General features: G+C 48.5%; 1 protein-coding gene across 8 annotated transcripts in view; it reads right to left on the bottom strand.

Moving 5' to 3' along the window:
- Positions 1–19,048, bottom strand: part of RAP1GAP2 (RAP1 GTPase activating protein 2) — a 212,747-nt gene that overhangs the window by 66,166 nt on the left and 127,533 nt on the right. The window contains exon 1 of one of the 8 annotated variants that reach the window (XM_043583422.1): positions 15,657–15,664. The exons of the other annotated variants lie outside the window; for them this stretch is intronic. Within the exon in view, the coding sequence (XP_043439357.1) occupies positions 15,657–15,662 (6 nt within the window). The 5' untranslated portion in view covers positions 15,663–15,664. Of the gene's footprint in view, positions 1–15,656; positions 15,665–19,048 lie in introns of those variants that run through there. 8 annotated transcript variants of the gene reach the window in all.

Genomic DNA, 19,048 nt, shown 5'->3' on the forward strand with positions numbered 1-19,048 from the left:
GAGATAAATCCCATGATCACAACTAGAAGGGTTGGTATGATTAGGAGATCTACACCCTCCAAACTGATCTACAGATCCAACGCAATCTCTATCAAAATCCTAGCTGAATCCTTTGTAGAAATTAAAAAGTAATCCTAAAATTGACACTGAAATTCAAGGGGCCCAGAACGGCCAAAAGAACAAAGTTGGAGGACTCATACTTCCCAATTTCAAACTTACTGCAAAGCAAAACAATCAAGACAGTGTGGTAGTGACACAGGATAGGCCTATAGGTCCATGGAATGAAAGTTACAGTTCAGAAACAAATCCATAGATCTATGGCAATCGGTCTTCAACAAGGGTGCCAAGACTATTCAACGGGGTCTTTTCAACAAATCGTGTTGGGAAAACTAGATAGCCATGTGCAAAAGAATGAGGTTGGACCCTTAGATCACACCATCTACTGAAATGAACTGAAAATGAATCAACAACCTAGATATAAGAGCTAAAATTATAAAACTCTTAGAAGAAGGAACATATGGGTTGGCTCAGTCAGTTGAGTGTCTAACTTTGGCTCATGTCATGATCTCACGGTGCTTGAGTTCAAGCCCCGCATCTGGCTCTGTGCTAACAGCTCAGAGCCTGGAGCCTGCTTCAGATTCTGTGTCTCCCTCTCTCTCTCTGCCCCTCCCCCACTCATGCTCTCTGTCTCTCTCTGTCTCAAAAGTAAACATTTAAAAAAATGTGTAAATAAAATAAATAAAACTCTTAGAAGAAGAAAACATAGGAGTAAGTCTTTGTGACACTGCACATGGAATGGATTCTTAGATATGACACCCAAAGCATAAGCAGCAAAAACAAAAAAACAGTAATTTAGATTTAATTTCACCGAAATTAAAAACTTTTGTACTTCAACAGACACTCTCAAGTGAAAAGACAACCTCACAAAATAGGAGAAATATTTGCAAATCATATATCTGCCCCTCTCCCCCACTCGCAGTCTCCAAAATAAAAAAAAAAATTTTAATAAAAGATTCAAGATGCACTGCTAAGTGAGACAAATGGAATTTAGGTGATCCCATTTTTTTTTCAATTAGATATAAAAAACCTATTTGTGTGTGTGTATCCCCTATATGATATACACATAAAGATATCAATATACAGGTATAAAATACATAGATATGCATAGGTATGTAGGTATCGATACAGATAGATAGGTCTGACGTGCATACACACATCACTCATCCAGACAAAAAATACTAACTTGAAGGATAAATGTCAAAATAAGTTATAGGTTAAGGATATTTTTTTTCCTTTTTTCTTTTCAGTATTTTTTAAATTATCTGTAACAACTATAAATTATTTTTGGAGTAACTTGTTACCCAGCAATAGTTTTTAAGGCTTCGACACACAGCAGAAGCTCTGGCATTCCTTTCTTTGCTTCCCTCAGCCCCTGCCCCAGGCCCTTCTCTCGTCTTCATTACCGGGTATCCAGGGACACAGGTACACTGCCTTTGGTGTCCACAGAAAGCCCCTGGATTCGGGCCAATTCATTCCCGGCTCTGACCGTGGCTCTGTGGATTACAGACTGAGGCTCTCCCAAATGACCCTCCTATCCAGTTTACTCTCTGTTATCCATGAAAAGTGGCAATCAAAAGATCTTTTGTGGGGGAAAGATACGTATTTGTATGTTCTTAGACAATGCCCTTGTATTGTCTGATCTGTTAACCCCAAATGATTAAGCACCTGCAAGGCACAGACTAGATACTGCAAGTGCCAGGGGAGGACTCCAGGGTATTTCATCTCAATTATTAGACAAAGCTGCTCAGCATTGTTACAGATGACCAGTGTCACAGTGGTTCAGAGGAGGCATGAAGCACTTCTGGCTGGAAGGTCAAGTGTATGAGTTCTCTACTCCTGTGTGACAAATGACTCCAAAACTTAGTGACTCTAAATTTCTTTGGCTCAGTAATGCAGCAGTGGTTTCATTGTACGGTTCCAGCTCGGAGTTCCTCAGGTGGCTACAGTCAGGACATGAACGGGGGCTGCATCACCTGAAGACCTGGTTGGGGCTGAGGGATCTGCTCACAACGCTGCTGCCAGGAGGCCCCATCCTCCATCACACACACCTCTCCAGAGGCTGCCTGAATGTCCTCAAAATACTGCAGCTGACTCCCCCCAGAGTGAGTGATCTGAGAGGCAAAGCTACAGCACCTCTTACGACCTCGTCTGTGAAACTGCGCACCATCCCTTCCCCCTTGTCCTATTCATTGGATGCAAGTGCCCACAACCACACAACCAGGTCACACTCAGGGGTGGGGGGAGGAATTAGCTTCCACCTCTTGAGGAGGGAAGTATCAAAAAATGTGTGGACACATTTTAACACCACCCCATCAAGGAAGGCTTCTGGCGAGAAGCGGGATCCCACTAGACCTTAAAGGATAAACAGAAGTCACTTTGAAATCACTTTGCTAGGGAGGGGGAAGAGGCCATTACAGGCAGTGGTTACTGTGTGGACAGAGGTGGATAGATGAAGAAGCATGATGTGTGCTCAACGAACAGTGAGTCGATCAACAAGGCAGACAGGCCTTTCAAGGCTCACGTGAGGGCGAAGTGAGAACGTGGACAGGAAGTACCAGACGGGGCCTGGTCCAAGGCGAGCACGCAGTTCCTGCTGGTAGTTGCTATTTACTACTTAGAAAGCTTGCTCTGGGGGGCGCCTGCTGGCTCAATCGGTTAAGCCTTGTTTAAGCATCTAACTTCAGCCCAGGTCATGATCTCACGGTTTGTAGGTTCAAGCCCCGCATCGGGCTCTGTGCTGACAGCTCAGAGCCTGGAGCCTGCTTCGGATTCTGTGTCTCCCTCTCTCTCTCTACCCTCCTCCCGCTCACAGTCTCTCTGTGTCTCTCAAAAATAAACAAACATAGAAAAAAAGTTAAAAAGAAAGCTTGCTCTGGAAGTGAGCTGTGTCCTTTTGAGAGATGGTCTGGAAGCTTTAGGACAGTTCCGGATTTAGAACACAGCTTTATCAGTCTTCCCAAAGGCAGTGTGTTTAGATTACTGTTAAAAACGGGTTTGCGTTTCCCAAGTGAGGATGCTGGGGCTGGCACAGATGGGAGGCTGAGGGCTGAGATCCGGCCTCGGGCCTGAGTAATGCACTGGGCAGCGACTCCTGCGTGGACAGCGCCCAAGAGCAGAGAACAGTGGCAACTTGGCCTCAGCTGTGCCGGCCCCACTTCTCGGTGACTCATTGAACTTTCCTATGGGACAGTCCAGCCATGGCAAAGAGCAAGTCTCTTTTTCCACCCAGAAGCAGGGTGACTCAGGCCAGCCCGGAACAGCAGCTCCGGCCACTCACACCTACCGCTGTCCACACCCCCGAGATTGCATCACACAGCCAAGAGCACACAGAACGCACTCAATATATGCTTACTGACTCACTAGCACTGTCCCGTAGGCCCTTCAATACAGAATGAAGTCCCGCCGAGGCATCCTCAGGAAGGGAATTCCCCCTCCATCAGGAAGCCAGCATTGGATTGTCACAGAGAAATGTAATTCAGCCTCCTCATCAATAGCATCCGCTCAGCTGTCCCATTTATTATTAGCAACAACGGTTGCCACCCAAATCCCAGCCACAGCCAGCGTGTCCCCTTGGGCTCCCCTTTAACAGCCAGTCAAGTAAGCCATGAGATAATCACAGAGAGCCAGCGCTCAACCAAGGAAGTCACAGATTGGGCCCCAGGCTTTTGTTTGGATTCCACCCCTGTCCTCTCCACCTCCCAATATAGAAAACATCAGGCCTTCCTCTAGAAGGGCAAAGCGAGTCCTTGGGGGTGAACGCAGGAGGAGGTCTAAGGCAGCAGGAGCAGAAGAGAACAGAACCTGCAAGGTCAGCCTCAAGAAATCCTTCAGACGCCCCTCCTTGTTCACTTGGGTGTCAGCCCCTGCCCAGGCAACGGAGAAGCAGCCATGAAGGAGCACAGTGTAGGAGGCCACAGACCTCCATCTCGCCGCCCTGCGCCCTACCTCCCTCTGGTCCACAGCAGCCCTACATCTGGATTCGGCCTTTCCCTGCAGACAAGCAGCCACCTGTTCTTTCCTTCTTGCTATATCTCAGCTGGGGAGGTCTCCACCAGCACTGCCCCCTCTCCCTCATCCTCCCCCCGACCCTACTTGGAGAAGGGACACTCACTGCCACCCACCTGCTGCCCATAGGGTCCCTGCTAGGCAACCTGCCCTAGCTCTGAGCTCCTTTCTTCCCCTCCTGGAGACAGGATGTGTTTACATGTGAATGGCCTTTCTATAACCCCTGCCCAGGAGGTACCACAGGCCCGCTGCTCACAGCACAGGACGGTGTCGTCTGAGCACCTGTGCCTGGGAGTGGGGCTGCGGTGGGGTAACGTGAGCCAGTCTGCAGAGCCTGGCAGAGCACCCAACACAGCATGCTCGTGCACGGTAGCAACTGTCTCCTTGTCCCTGCCTATCTGAATCTAGGACACACCAAAGAGGCAAAGGTGTGTCGACGGCAACAAGAGACATGGAAACAAGACAAGGATGGAGGAGAAGGTGCTCCCAGGAAAATGGGATGGAGAGACATGGGCTGGATGGTGCTGGGGGAAGAGGGAAACAGAGCAAGCTTCTTGTCCCCATAGGCAAGGAAGACACTGCAAAAGAAAAGGATTTCTGGAGAGTTTTGTAGAGATTTTTGGAAGGTTGGGAGAGCTAAGGAACACAGAGCACACCCCCCATGGGGAGCCAGACAGGATATGTCCCATGGCTGCCTAGCCAGAGCGCAAGTCTCACTGCTCTAACTCTGCTGCTGGCCTAGAGGTCCCCCTCCACAGCGCGGGCAGAGTGAGGGGGCCAGCTGGCCACCAGCCTAGCTGCCAAAGCCTGCGGAAAACGCTGGTGATGTTCCCCACAAGAAGACAAAGGGTAGGTTCGCTAGAATAGGAGATCCTCATAGGCAGGCCCTTGATTTCGTTCACTGCTATGTCCTTGGGCCTAGAATTGCCTGGCACATAGGAGATGCTCCAGGAACACGTGCTGAATGAGAGACTGATTACTCTGCCAAGCAAGCCAAGAACGAAGCAGGCGGTGGAGGCTGAGTCTTCGGCTTAGGAGTCTGGGCTAAAGAGGCCAGTGCTGATGCCAGTAAGTACTGTCTGCTCCTTGGCCACAGACTGTACCCCTCATCCTGGACAGCCAACCCTACCCCCAACTGGCACCTCCAGTAAGTTGCATCCAGGCACAGGGAGTGCTCCATGCAAGCCTCCCTCCCCTTCTCTCTTATCCTACCTTCTTGCTCCTCTTTCCCTTCTTTGGGCTCCAATCCCACCAATTCACATTGAGCACAGCTCCTCGGCTGCTGGCGCCTGGAGACACTACTTCAGCTGTGTCATCTTGGGCCAGGAGCCTCCAGGGGTCTTTATTTACTATGACAACCGTGATGCAACAGAATTGCCTGAAGGGCTTGTTGAAAAACAGGTTTCGAGCCACCTCCCCCCACAAGCTTCTAATTCCTGGCCAGAAAAGCTCCATTTATAACAAGTTGCCAGGTGATACTGATACTCCTGGTCTAGAGACCACACTGAGAACCACTAACTTGTGGAATTCATTGTACTTAATGAAGGTGATGTGTGACAGGGACCAACCTGGCCAGAGCAGAGGTGGAACAGCATCAGGAAGAATGGGAAGATGGCTGGGTTCTTATGGAACATCTTAAAAATTAGGCAGAATTCTATTTAAATCTCCAAAATGCAAATGACTACAGGTACCAAGCAAGTAGCCTAAGAGTGAAGGGCTAAGTGAAAAGATTGATTCAATAATCAAAAAACTTCCCAAAAAGAAAAGTCCAGGATCAGATGGCAACATGGTAAATTCTAACAAACATTTCAAGAAGAATTACCACCTGGGCTCCATGCTGGGCTTAGAGCCTACTTAAAAAAAAAAAAAAGGAGGGGGAGGGGGAGGATGGGGGAGAAGAAGTGGGGAGGAAGGGGAGGAGGAGGAAGTAGAAGAATTACCACCAATCCTTCATAAACTCTTCCAGAATATGTAAGAGGAGGGAACACTTCCTAACTCATTATCAAAACCATACAAAGAAACTACAAGGGGAGGAAACTACAGACCAGTATCCCTGCTGGATACAGACGCAAAAATCCTCAACAAAACAGTAGCAAACCAAACTGAACAGCGTGCCATATGCCATGACCACATGGGATTTATCCCAGGAATGCAAGGTTGGTCCAACATAAGAAAATCAATGTAATACATCATATTAATAGAATGGGGGGGAGGGGGGGAGGGACACATGATCATCTCAACTAATACAGAAAGAGCACTTGACAAAACCCAATAATAAAAATACTCAGAAAACTAAAAATAGAAAGAAACTTCCTCAATATGATAAAGGACTTTTTTTTTATAAACCCAAGTCATGCTCAATGACACTGAAAGCATACTGAAAACTTATCCATAAGACCAGGAACCAAATAAGGATACCCACTCTCACCACTACTATTCAGTGTACTAAAAATTCTAGCCAAAGCAATTAGGTAAGAGAAAGAAATAAAAGGCATCCAAATTGGAAAGGAAGAAATAAAACAATCTCCATTTATAGATGACATGAACCAATATGGAAAAATCCAAAGAATAGACACACACACACACACACACACACACACACACACACATGCACACGTTACTAAAGCTAATAAAGGACACTTAAAACCGTTTGTTACAAGCTCAACAAACAAAATTCAGTTGTTTTTATATATGAGCATTGAGAAATCTGAAAAGAAAATTAAGAAAACCATTCCATTTACAATAGCATTTTTAAAAATCTACTATAGGGACGCCTGGGTGGCTCAGTCGGTTAAGCGTCCGACTTCGGCTCAGGTCATGATGTCGCGGTTCGTGAGTTCGAGCTCCGTGTCAGGCTCTGGGCTGACAGCTCAGAGCCTGGAGCCTGTTTCCGATTCTGTGTCTCCCTCTCTCTCTGCCCCTCCCCCGTTCGTGCTCTGTCTCTCTCTGTCTCAAAAATAAATAAACGTTTAAAAAAAAAATCTACTGTAATTTTACCAAGGGGGGTGAAATATTTGTACCCTGAAAACTACAAAACAGTGATGAAAGAAATTTAAAAAGACATAAATAAATGGTACGACATCCCTTGCTCATGGGTTGGAAGATAATATTCTTAAAATAGCAATACTACCCAAAGCAATCTAGAATGCAACCTCTATGAGAATCCCACTTGGATTCTTTGTAGAAATTGAAAAGCTGATCCTACAGCTGATCTGGAAACTCAAGGGAAAACATTCTGCCAAAACATTTTTTTTTGTAGTACAATTGAGTTACATTAGTTTCAGGTGTACCACAGTGATTTGACTAGTTTGCACATTTTGCTATGTTCACCAACAAGAGTAGCTACCACCTGTCCTGATACCTCACTATTACTACAATGTCACTGACTGTATTCTTTATGCTGTTGTCCTTTATCCCCATGAGTTACTCATTCCACAACTAGAAGCCTGTATCTCCCACTCCCCTTCACCCATTTTGCCCAATCCTCCAAACCCCTCCCAAAACTGATGGCAACCATTAGTTTGCTCTATGTATTCATTAGTCTGATTCTGCCCTTTGTTTACTCATTTGGGATTTTTCAGATTCCACTTATGAGTAAAATCATCTGTATTTGTCTTTCTCAGTCTGACATTTCACTTAGCACAATACCCTCTAGGTCCATCCATGTTGTCTCAAATGGCACAATCTCATCCTTATGGCTACATGATATTCCACTGAATACATATATACCACATCTTCCTTATCCATTTGTTAACAGACATGCCGTTTTCACATCTTGGCTATATTGTAACTAATGTGGCAATAAACACAGGGGTGCATGTATCTTTTCAAATTAGTGTTTTCGTATTCTTCTTCATAGTGGATTTACTGGATCATGTGGTAATTCTATTTTTAATTTTTTGAGGAACTTCCACTGTTTTCCACAGTGGCCTCACCAATTTACATTCACACTACCAGTATATGAGGATTCATCTTACCCCACATCCTTGCCAACACTTATTATTTCTAGCCATTCTGGCATGTGTAAAGTGACATCTCATTGTGGTTTTAATTTGCATCTTCCTGATGATGAGTGAAGTTGAGCATCTTTTCATGTGTCTGCTGACCATCTGTATATGTTCTCTGGAGAAATATCTGTTCAGGTTCTCTGCCTGTTTTTTAACCAGACTGTTGGATATGAGTGGTTTGTTTGTTTGTCTGTTTGTTTTTTTATTTGAGAGGCTGGGGTGGGGGAAGCATGACTAGGGGAGAGGGACAGGGAGAGAGAATCCCGAGCAAGCTCCACGCTCAGCACAGGCCAGACATGGGGTTCGATCCCACAACCCTGGGATCATGACCTGAACTGAAATCAAGAGCCAGACACTCAACTGACTGAACCACTGGGTGGGTTTTTTTAATTTTTGGTGTTGAGTTGTGTAAGTTCTTTTGGATATTAACCCCTTATCAGATATATCATTTGAAAATTATCTTCTCTCATTCACTAAATTGTCTTTCTGTTTTGTTGATGGTTTCCTTTGCTCTGCAAAAGATTTTTTATTTTGATGTCATCCCAATAGCTTATTTTTGCTTTTGTTTCCCTTGCCATAGGAGACATGTCTAGAAAAATGTTGCTATGGTCAACATCAGAGAAATTACTGCCCATGTACTCTTCTAGGCTTTTTATGGTTGCAGGTCTCACAGTAGGTCTTTAATCCATTTTGAGTTTATTTTTGTGTATTCTGTAAGAAAGTGGTCCAGTTTCATTCTTTTACATATAGCTGTCCAATTTTCCCAACACTATTAAAGAGACAGTCTTTTCTCCATTGTGTATTCTTGCCTCCTTTATCATAGATTAATTGACCATGTAAGTGTGGGTTTATTTCTGGACTCTCTTCTGTTCCATTGATCTATGTGTCTATTTTTTGTGCCAGTACCATACTGTTTTGATTACTACAGCTCTGTAGTATATCTTGAAATCTGGAATTGTGATACCTCTAGTTATGTTCTTCTTTTTCAAGATTGCTTTGGCTATTTGGAGTCTTTTGTGGTTGCATACAAATTTTAGAATTATTTGTTCTAGCTTTGTGAAGAATGTCGTTGGTATTTTGGTAGGGATTGAATTTAATCTGCAGATTCCTTTGGGTAATAAGGACATCTTAACAATATTAATTCTTCCAATCCATAAGCATGGAATATCTTTCCATTTGTTTGTGTCATCTTTAATTTCTTTCACCAATGTTTCATAGTTTTTGGAGGACTTTCACCTCCTTGGTTAAGTTTATTCCTAGGTATTTCATTCTTTTGGTTCAATTGTAAATGGGATTCTTAAATTCTCTGCTACTTTGTTATTAGACTATAGAAACACTATCAATTTCTGGGTATTAATTTTGTATCCTGTGACTTTACTGAATTCATTTATTACTTCTAGTAGTTTTTTGGTGGAGTCTTTAGAATTTTCTTTGTATAATATGTCATCTGCAAATAGTGACAATTTAACTTCTTTACCATTTTGTATACTTTTTTTTTGTCTGATTGCTATGGCTAGAACATCCAATACTATGTCAAATAAAAGTGTCAAGATAGGACATCCTTGTCTTATTCCTGATTGTAAAGGAAAACCTCTCAGTTTTCCACTACTGAGCATGATGTCAGCTGTGGGTTTTCATATTTCTCTATTATGTTGAGGGATTTTTATCCTTCTTTTTGTTGATGTGGTTTATCACACTGACTGATTTGCGATTATTGAACTATCCTTGCATCTCCAGAAGAAATCCCACTTGATTGCGACGAATGATCTTTTTAATGTATTGCTCTATGCAGTTTGCTAATATTTTGCTGAGGATTTTTGAATCTATGTTTACCGGGGGTACTGGCCTATGGATTTCTTGTGGTGTCTCTCGCTGGTTTTGGCATCAGGATAATGCTGGCCTTGTACAATGTATTTGGAAGCTTTCCTTCCTCTTCTACTTTTTGGAATAGTTTGAGGAATACAGGTATTAACTCTGATTTGGCCAAATCAGCCCACAAGACATAAGTTCCAAGCTCTGCCCTGTACAATGGGAAGCCAATAGGAATGTCCCTGAGCTGGAAAATGGGATGATGTAGGCAAAATTTTAGCAAGCCCCAAGGTGTCCTCTGTTGGGCACCCATGATGCACCAGGCACTGAACCAAGCATTTCACAAATGCCACGACAGAAGCCTCACAAGTGCCCAGGGAGTGGGTGAGAGGGTGGGAGGGTCAGAGCGGTTAAGCGACCTGCCCAGAGTAAACACCCAGTAAAGGCAGAACCCAGATTCAAGTCCAGATCTTTCTGGGTTTGCCAACGCCACATCTTACGCACATGTCCGATGGGCATCTCAGACTTCACAAGCCCCAACGGAACTCCTGTTAATGTTCTTCCTCGAAAGCCTTCCTCCACCCATCCTGAAGCTCAGGACAAATATCCAGGGTCATCACTGGATTCTTTATCCCTCATCCCTCACCCCCAATCTGACTGTAAGTCCACTGTCAAAATACATCCCAAGTCTGAGCACTTCTCCGCATCCACCCTGCCTCCACCAGGTCTCACTGTCCCTCAGCAGGACCATGCAGCGGCCTCCACACCAGAGCCTCCCTAATCAGCTCCCCATGTGATAGCCACATGGTCTTTCTGAAAGATAAAGCAGACGACACTGGTCCCCAGCTTAAAACCCTCCAATAGGGGTGCCTGGGTGGCTCAGTCAATTGTCAACTCTTGGTTTGGGCTCAGGTCATGATCTCACGGTTCATGAGACCAAGCCCCACATTCCGCTCTGTGCTGACAGAGTGAAGCCTGCTTGGGATTCTCTCTCTCTCTCTCTCTCTCTCTCAAAATAAATAAGTAAACTTAAAAACTCCAACATACCACTCCACACCCCTGCCAAGGTGCAGGGGGTTCAAGCCATTTCTGTTTAGTAACAGGGTCACCAGGCTCACCCCCTGTCCTGGAGCTAGCAGTGGCACGGCCTCAGACTTGGGGGACGCCTTAGCCCTACCCCCAAACAAGCGTCCTGTCACTGCCCACACTCATCCCTAAACTGTCACCCTCAGCTCTCCTAGAGAAAGGAGGGTAACATGGCCCACTCCAGCCCACAGCAGACAGATCTGTGAGTGAGGAAGAGCCCAGCAGTCCCGCTCTCACCCAGTCAATCTAGGACCCCCATGTTCCCTAGGACAGTACAAAGGTCCTGGCACAGCAGAAACAAGGGATCCACGGAGCCTTCAAGGACAATCTGGCTTTGGCAGGAGAGGACCTTGACTCCTCACGCCAGCCAGGAACATTGCACACATGCCACTACCTAGTGCACACTGACTGCACGGCTCAGGGGCTCCGTGACAGGACGCAGAGCCCCTGCCAGGGCCATCCGGGGCGCCACAGCACGAAGGGGAGAGGGGGCTGGACCTACAGGGCAGGCCTGGCCAGCTCCGAGTGTGCACAGCCAGGCAGAAGCCCAGCAAGAGAGTCCCTCCTCCCTCCCTCACCTGGGCACCCCACCTGTAGCCGGCCGTGGGGCCCCTCAGGCTCCGGCACAGCGCCTACAAGCCTTGTCAGACTTGCACAGAGATGAGTCCCGCCCGGTCCCCTGCCGGGACCCCATCTCAGATCTCCAGGCCAGGGAGGAAAGGCTCTTGTCCCCAGCTCTGTCCCGCGGCCTCCCACAAGCCCCTCCACACACATAGTCCCCACTGTCCCTGATCTTTGTCCCTCCTTCCCCTGAGTGACAGGTGGCTTCCATGCCCCATGGTAGGCCAAGAGCCACCAGGGGCTCCCTGCCAGGCAAAAGGAGAAGGGGGTCTGGCTGCTCGGGCAGCAGGGCCTGGCCAGGCACTCCTCCACAGCCTGGGACACTCACCAAAAGATTCTTCAAGAAATCCATCATCTTCTACCCGTGCCTTCCCCTGCAAGTTGGAAGGGCCCTGTCTGTCTGCCTGAGCACCCACTGTAGCTGTTGCTGCCACAACCCCAGCAGCTGGGCTGCTGACGTTGGACAACTTCCTTAAGATCAAACAAGGAACTGCAGGATTTGGGTGTCCGCCCGGAGCTGTTATTCCACAGTGACTAGCCCTGACCTTTGACCCCTCCTCTGCCAGTGCCGTTTTCCTGGGAACCCAGGGCTGGTGGTCATGTGTCATAAGAGCAAGGGGTGCCTCCCAAGGGATGCATCCTGCCAGCAGGTTGTAAGAGGAGGCCCACTTGGGGGCCTGGGGGATGGAAGGCAGGACCCCCCCATGCACGGGGCCTCAATGTTCTCGTCTGTGAACTGGGAAGCCCTATATATAAGGAGAGTAAGAACAAAGTAAAAGAAAGACAGCAGGTGTCTGCGACTTTAAAGGCATTCTCGTGAACCCCACAGACCCTGAAACGTCGTCCTACTCAAAGGTTTGAAGCCACACCTGAAAAAGCAAGTGGCTCCTTTCCAGATGGGGCTTGTACGAGGAGGGCAGAGGCACAGCAAACTGCTTTCTTTCAAAAAGAGCCTGAGGGGTTGGTTTGTTTTTGGTTTTTTTTTAGAATCATTACATGCATTTCTTCGGTTAAAAAACAAAAATTTTAATGTGCTTTCAAAAAGAGAGCAGTCCTCATGACCTACGGTTATCCCATAAGAAAAATTAAAAACAAATAAAGCAAATGGCTTGGACAGATACACTTGGCCTCCACAGCTCAGGGCCCAGAGGCGCCAGAGTGCTGTGCCATTAATAAGAACGCAAGTGTGGGGAGCGAGGAGCCAGGCCCCGGAGCTCTGCCCAGGGCTCACCTGGGTCTCAGAGTCTCTTTCTAATAGTAATAAACATATTACATTTAATATCCACCCACAACCCCCGGTCCCATTCCAGCTTTGGGCAGAAAGCAATGTCCCTGGCTCAGAAGGAGAAGAATGAATTTTTTTAATCCCTCCAAAAAAGGCGGTGTGGTGTGGGGTAGCTCCGGACTTGGTGTGTGGCAGACAAGGTCCTAACTCATGGTTCTGCTGCTATAAGCTGTCACTCACCTTCTGAGCCTTAGTGTCCATATCTGTAAAATGGACAGATCTGACCCACTTGGCAAGGTGTTTTAGAAAAGGATTGGGGTGTATATACTGTGTCCCATGGAGGACGAAACACAAAGACCTTCAGCCTTTTAGTTGATAGCATGAAAAGTACCCCAGCACCTGCTCAGCCCCACCCAAGAAGCTGATCTGGTCCCTGCCTTCCCTCCCCTGACCCAGCCCACCACCAGGCACAAGACCCATCTCCTTTCCCCAGCACAGCCCCACCATGCTCCTGCTTGAGCTTCAGGAAATGTCCCCAGGGGCTGGAGGAGGGCATAGCTCAGTTGCAGTCAGAGAAGGCCTTGGCATGGGTCCATCCCTGGGGGCTTCAAGTGACACTGGAAGTCATAAGAGGTGGGGGATGAAGGGCAGAGTTCTAGGATGTGCACACAGTTGTAGGAGGCATGAGCTAGGGAGAGCCCTGGCTGCAGAGAAGACTGCCAATGTCCCTTCCAACTCTTAAGACTGATAGATAACCAGTCTCCCTGCCCCTGGGGAAAGGTACCCAGAGTAAGGCTCCTGCCTCTTCAACATCCTCCCTGCTCCCTCCTGCACCTGCTTCCGGCTCATCTGCATTCCTGCTCGGAGCCAATGAGTCATTTAGCTGAGCCCTCACCCCGCCCTGCCACACCCACTCCTGCAGGCCAGCTCCCCAGGACACCCTCCCCAGAATACTTCTGCAACCCCCCTGCCACAGCACCCCAGCGCCCAGGGAGCCTCATGGTCCAATCCCCTGCCTCTGCACAGGAATGCATTCAGAGGCAGCAGCAGTGAGGAAGGAGACAGGGAACTAACTGGTCCCCTCTGAGCCAAGCACTGGCTTCAGGCAGGGCACCCAGTGAAGATCAGCCTCAGTCCCTTCTCTTACCTGCTCCCCTCTATTTGGTTGACTCCTACTTGCCCTTGAAGCCTTAGCTTGCAAATCACCTCTTCTAGGAAGGCTTCCTGGCTTCTACCCCTCCCCCAGATGGTACACCCACAGCATCCTGCATATGCCCTATGGAATCACTTCTTGCTCTGTATTTTAATTTGTTTGTCGCCATCACCCCCCCACCCACCGAATTCATCTGTAATCTCAGCACCTGGCACACAGGTGCTCAACAAATACTTGCTGAATGAATAATCAAATAAAAGAACTGAGTTCCATCTAGTGACTAAGAGAATCACCTAAGTAAATAATCACAACCCAATAAAAGAGGGGCGGTAATGGGGATAAGCCAATGCCTGCATGGATGCACAGAGGAGTGGGCAACAGCTATGCTACAAAGGAAGGACTTTCCAGAAAGGAGTTACTCTCCCCATTTCGCAGTAAGACCACAGCGATACAAGAAAATCAAGTCCTGAACCTAAGGATGCACAGTGGTAGAGCAGGAGTCAAGATCCAGGCCTAGGATTCGTTCCCACTACCTCCCATTTGATAATCTAACCTTACGATAATCTAGTTGGGGAGGAGGTGGAAAATGAAGCTCAGAGAGGTTAACTGACCTGCTTAGGGTCACACAGCCTGTGAGGAGCAGAGCCAAGTGTACCAGGTGAAAGAGGGGGTAAGGTGGGAGAGAATGGAGAGGAAGAAGGGGAAAGGGTGGGGGGAAAGGTGTCTGCCTTTGCTAAACTCGAGAGGGCAGGAAAGAGGCTGTGGGCAAGGAGGCCCACAGCGCCTGGCAGGATCATGAGCAGCGGTGGCAACAGGACCACACCCTGGTGGCCTCTCCAGAGGGACAGGCAGGGCCGAGACAATGAGTCCTGAGGACAGCAAAGCACAGAAGAAGGAACGAGGGCCAGGGAGACAAACAGCCATGCTGGTGGAACAAAACTACCCACTGACCACAGGAAGGTGGGCTGGGGGGGGGGGGGGGGGGGGGCCGGGGGGGGTGGAGATTAAGGTCTGAGCAAAACTCCCCTCTGTCATATTAGCCTCCTGTATCTTTGAAATGGGACCTCTCTTCCTTCTACACCAGAAAATCCACTATTAAGGATGCCCAACGGGGGCACCTAGGTGGCTCAGTCAGTTAAGCTTCCAACTTCAGTTCAGGTCATGATCTCATGGTTCGTGGGTTCAAGCCCACATCGGGCTCTGTGCTGAAAGCTCAGAGCCTGGAGCCTGCTTCAGATTCTTTGTCTCCCCCTCTCTCTGTGCAACTCCCCCACTCATTCTCTCTGTCTCTCTGTCTCTCTCTCTCTCTCAAAATAAATAAACACTTTAAAAAAATTTTTAAAGGATGTCCAATGGTAATAATTTGATTACGAAATATCCTGCTTGTAGCAAGTTCACCTGGACCAGCAGTTTCCTTCCCTACCTGGAATTTTTCAATAGCAGCTGTGGTCCCAGAGAAAGAGCACCAGAGTGGGAGTCAGACAGACCAGCATCCAAATCCTAGCGTAGCCACTGGGCAGCTATGTGACCTTGAGCCCCATTTTCTTCATTTGTAAAACTGGAATGATGATCCCCACCTTCCCGGGTGCTTCTGATGAAATGAGATGACAAACGTACATGTGCCTAACACAAGGACAGCAACTGATCAACAACATCTGCCAACTCTGAATCTGTCGAGTTTATAGACTACCTTCATGATGGGAGCAGTTGACATTTACCGGGCTCTTGTTTTATGTGCCAGGTCCTGGACTCCAATCCTCATGACCACCTCGGAGGCCGTCGCTATTATTATCCCCACTCTACATGTGTGGAAACTGAGGCTGAGAGAAGAAATAACTAGGTCAACAGCCAGCATCGGCGAGACAAATACAGTCAGCCTCCAGAGTCCAAGTTCTGAACCAGCACTCTAACAGGGCCCGGGGGCATTGTTGGGATCAGCTGGTGGGTATACACGCAGCAGAAGGCTCGGGGTCCAAATCCCACCTGTCCTTCCCTAAAATCTTTCTGAAAGCCCTCAGCCAGAATTCCCATAGCACTTGATTTGAGTACATACCATATCCTGTTTCCTCCTAATGGCTAGGTGACTGGCTGATCTTTCCTCTCAATTAAAAACTCCTGGCAGGCAGAAGCTATGTCTATATACACCAGATTTCATCAAACCCAAAAATGACCTCCATTGTAAGATACACATTATTTTATGTATCACTAACAAAGCAAAAACACCACCGGCCACAAACTCTGGCATGCGTTGGTAGTGAGATGCAGCCTGGCTTCACAGACGTGAAATGGGGGTTTTGTGGGGGAGTGTATCTTAGAAGCAATGAAATACAGTAGTAGCTGCACAGTAATTATTTGTACTCAGTAATTATTTCTTGGGGTAGCAGAAAGAATACTAAACTTGAAATCACAAGCCTCAAGTTAGTGTCTTACCAGCTGGCTAAGGGGAGTGCTACATGTACCTCTCTAAAACTCAATTTTCTCATCTATGAAGTCGGGGAAAGAATTCTTCCCTTCCGGGGTAGTTGTGAGAACCAGAAGCGTTCAAGAAAATGCTTCATAAACTGTAAAGCACTGTCCCAGCTAAAGTATAAAGCACTGTCCCAGCTAAAGTATAAGCAGATGTACAGTGGATGATGAACACCATCAGTGGTTACAACCAAGGCGGGGAGGCCCTGTGGGTGTTTGCAAGGGGCACTGCCTTGGGGCAATCCAGGCCCATTTTCCAGGAAACAACTGAGGCTCCTGCTTCCGAGATGTCCCTACCTTGGAACAAGGGCATGGCACTTGTTCCCAGGCCTGCACTGGTTAAGGAATTGTGAAGTCTACACAGTAGAGGCTCTCCAAGCCAGCCTTTGGGGTGCCGGTCTAGTCTGCGGCCTGAAACTCTGAGGCTTCCGAACAAAGGTGGGCTCAGGTTCAGGTCCAAGGCTCCCAGTGGGGGGCTGGACAAACAGCTGTGTAAATCTCACCGGGTTATCAAGTTATAGGCCTGCAAAGGGTGAGCCGGGCTGTCAGGCAGCAGCCTACACGCAGGAAAGTGAGGGAGTCAGCCTGGCTGTGGTCTCATCTGTGGCCACACTGTGGCCCTCTGTTTCTGTCTATCCTGAGGAATAGGAAATATAGCAGCCTTGAGGCTGAGAGGGTGGGAGCAAAGGGCAGCACTGGCCTCCAGGAAAACCTCTGCTTCCCCCCAAGTCTTCTTGTCCCTGAAATGCAAAGTGTCCTGAGCTCCGTGGCATTTCTCTCTCCTAATTGCCACTGGTGGGTGGGTGTCTGGCTGGGTGTCAGAGACGTGGCTCCCCCCCCCCCCCCATCACTCTTTGGTGGTCTTTGTTCCCCAGGCAAGGTACCTGCACAAACCAGGGCACCTTCCAGCTCACCCTCTCCCCGTACGCTTCCTTCCCCTCTCCCTCTCTCCCCTCTCCCTCTCTCCCCTCTCCCTCCTGCCCACTTTCCTGCTGGCTCTCTGAGAGCAGAAACTGCAGCCGTGCTGTCCAGCACACCTGGACTCTGGGTTTGTAGAGAGGACGGCGGAAGCCTTCTGTACCCTGCATCTCCCCCTCGCCCTCCACTAAGTTTTAAGAACCAGGCACTCCTGACCCGGTGCCAACGGGCAGCCTCCCCCGGTCCTGGCCTTGACCTGTACCTGCGAGAAAGGAGAGGCTGCAGAGGCTGCCACTGGGCTCACCCATTCAGAGAGAAGCCAGCCCAGCCCCGACACGGGACCTGCGCCCTCCCCAGCAGACCCTGCTCCCCTTCGCTTATCTCAGGAGCTGTCCCCTGCCCTCCCATGAGAGTGTCCCTGCCCTCCTGGCAGGCTAGCACTACCTCGGGGAACCATGAACACACCCAGCTACCACCAGGGAGAGTGTCCTCATCCTGCCGGTCTCTTGGCTGTGACCAGAGCTCAGCTCACTTATCTCCAAAATAAAGACTCCTCCTGGTCTCACTCCCTAAGTCACTCTGAAGCTTGAGGCAAGACCGAGTTGAGGGACACCAACTTCACACCATTTCTAAAGTAGGAGGCACCGTCCACCACGACATATACCACACACCAACCAGCCTTCTCAACAGGCCTCTCCTAGCTCTGTGCCTCAGTTTCCACTCTCACTCAGAGTATACAGGAGCCGCCCTCCCTGCCACTGGGGCCAAGCGGTCACCCCAGAGGGACCTGGCTGCTCCCAGAGCCCTCGTCCCTGGGAGGTGCTTCCAGCTGCTGTATAACCGCTACTCTGAGACCAAGAAGAAAAAAGAAGCTCTCCACCCCCCATGCCCACACCAGCACTGTTACTAAGTGGCAAGAGCGAGGTTTAGAGATTATATAAATCAGAATTGCAATTATCCAGGCTCTTCCTGTTAACACTGCCCTCCATCCAGGGCAACAGATCCCTGGGATTTGGCTGAAGTCAGTCCCTTGCCTAGCACAGAGCAGGTTCTCATCAGATGCACTGGACTGAAAACGGAATAAATCAATACATGTGTTTGTGCCGCTGGGTTTGGCTAAGCGAAGGGCAGTATCAGAAAAGAAGTCATAGGAGATGGGTAACTTTGGGGGCTCGTGCTCCCAGTATGCCTGAGAGATGCCATCTGAGTCATCCCACCTCAGCCCTGGTGGCCCCTAAAAGGCCCAACTGTCTCCTCCCCGGAGGGAGAAGGCAGAAGGAAGTCTGGGGGGCTCCACCCCCCTCCTTGCTGAGGGTTTCGTTTCAGGCTAACCTGCAGGAAGGGGACATCTGCAAATTGCATGTTCTTTCCCTTCCCCATCTTCCAATTAATGATTACCTAAATAAATGCTTCGGTCCCGAGCGACTCGAACAGCCCCCGAGCTCCAACAGCCTAATTATACACACACAGCCACGTGGGGACGTTGACACTGAACAGCTCTTTCCCATAAACCATATGTCAAGTTACACGATTGTCCCGCCTGCTTTTGCCAGCTGAGGCTGATGAACGGGTACTAGGGCAAATGCAGGCCCTTGTAAGATCAGGGCGGGGCCGTTGGGCTGCCCACCTCAGGCCCAGCTGTCCCGGCTGGGGGGCAGCAGCGGGCTACAAAGACACCACACCCACATGGGGTCCTGC

The sequence above is a fragment of the Prionailurus bengalensis genome, chromosome E1, assembly GCF_016509475.1.
Source record: "Prionailurus bengalensis isolate Pbe53 chromosome E1, Fcat_Pben_1.1_paternal_pri, whole genome shotgun sequence".
In the NCBI taxonomy this organism is placed as follows: domain Eukaryota; kingdom Metazoa; phylum Chordata; class Mammalia; order Carnivora; family Felidae; genus Prionailurus; species Prionailurus bengalensis.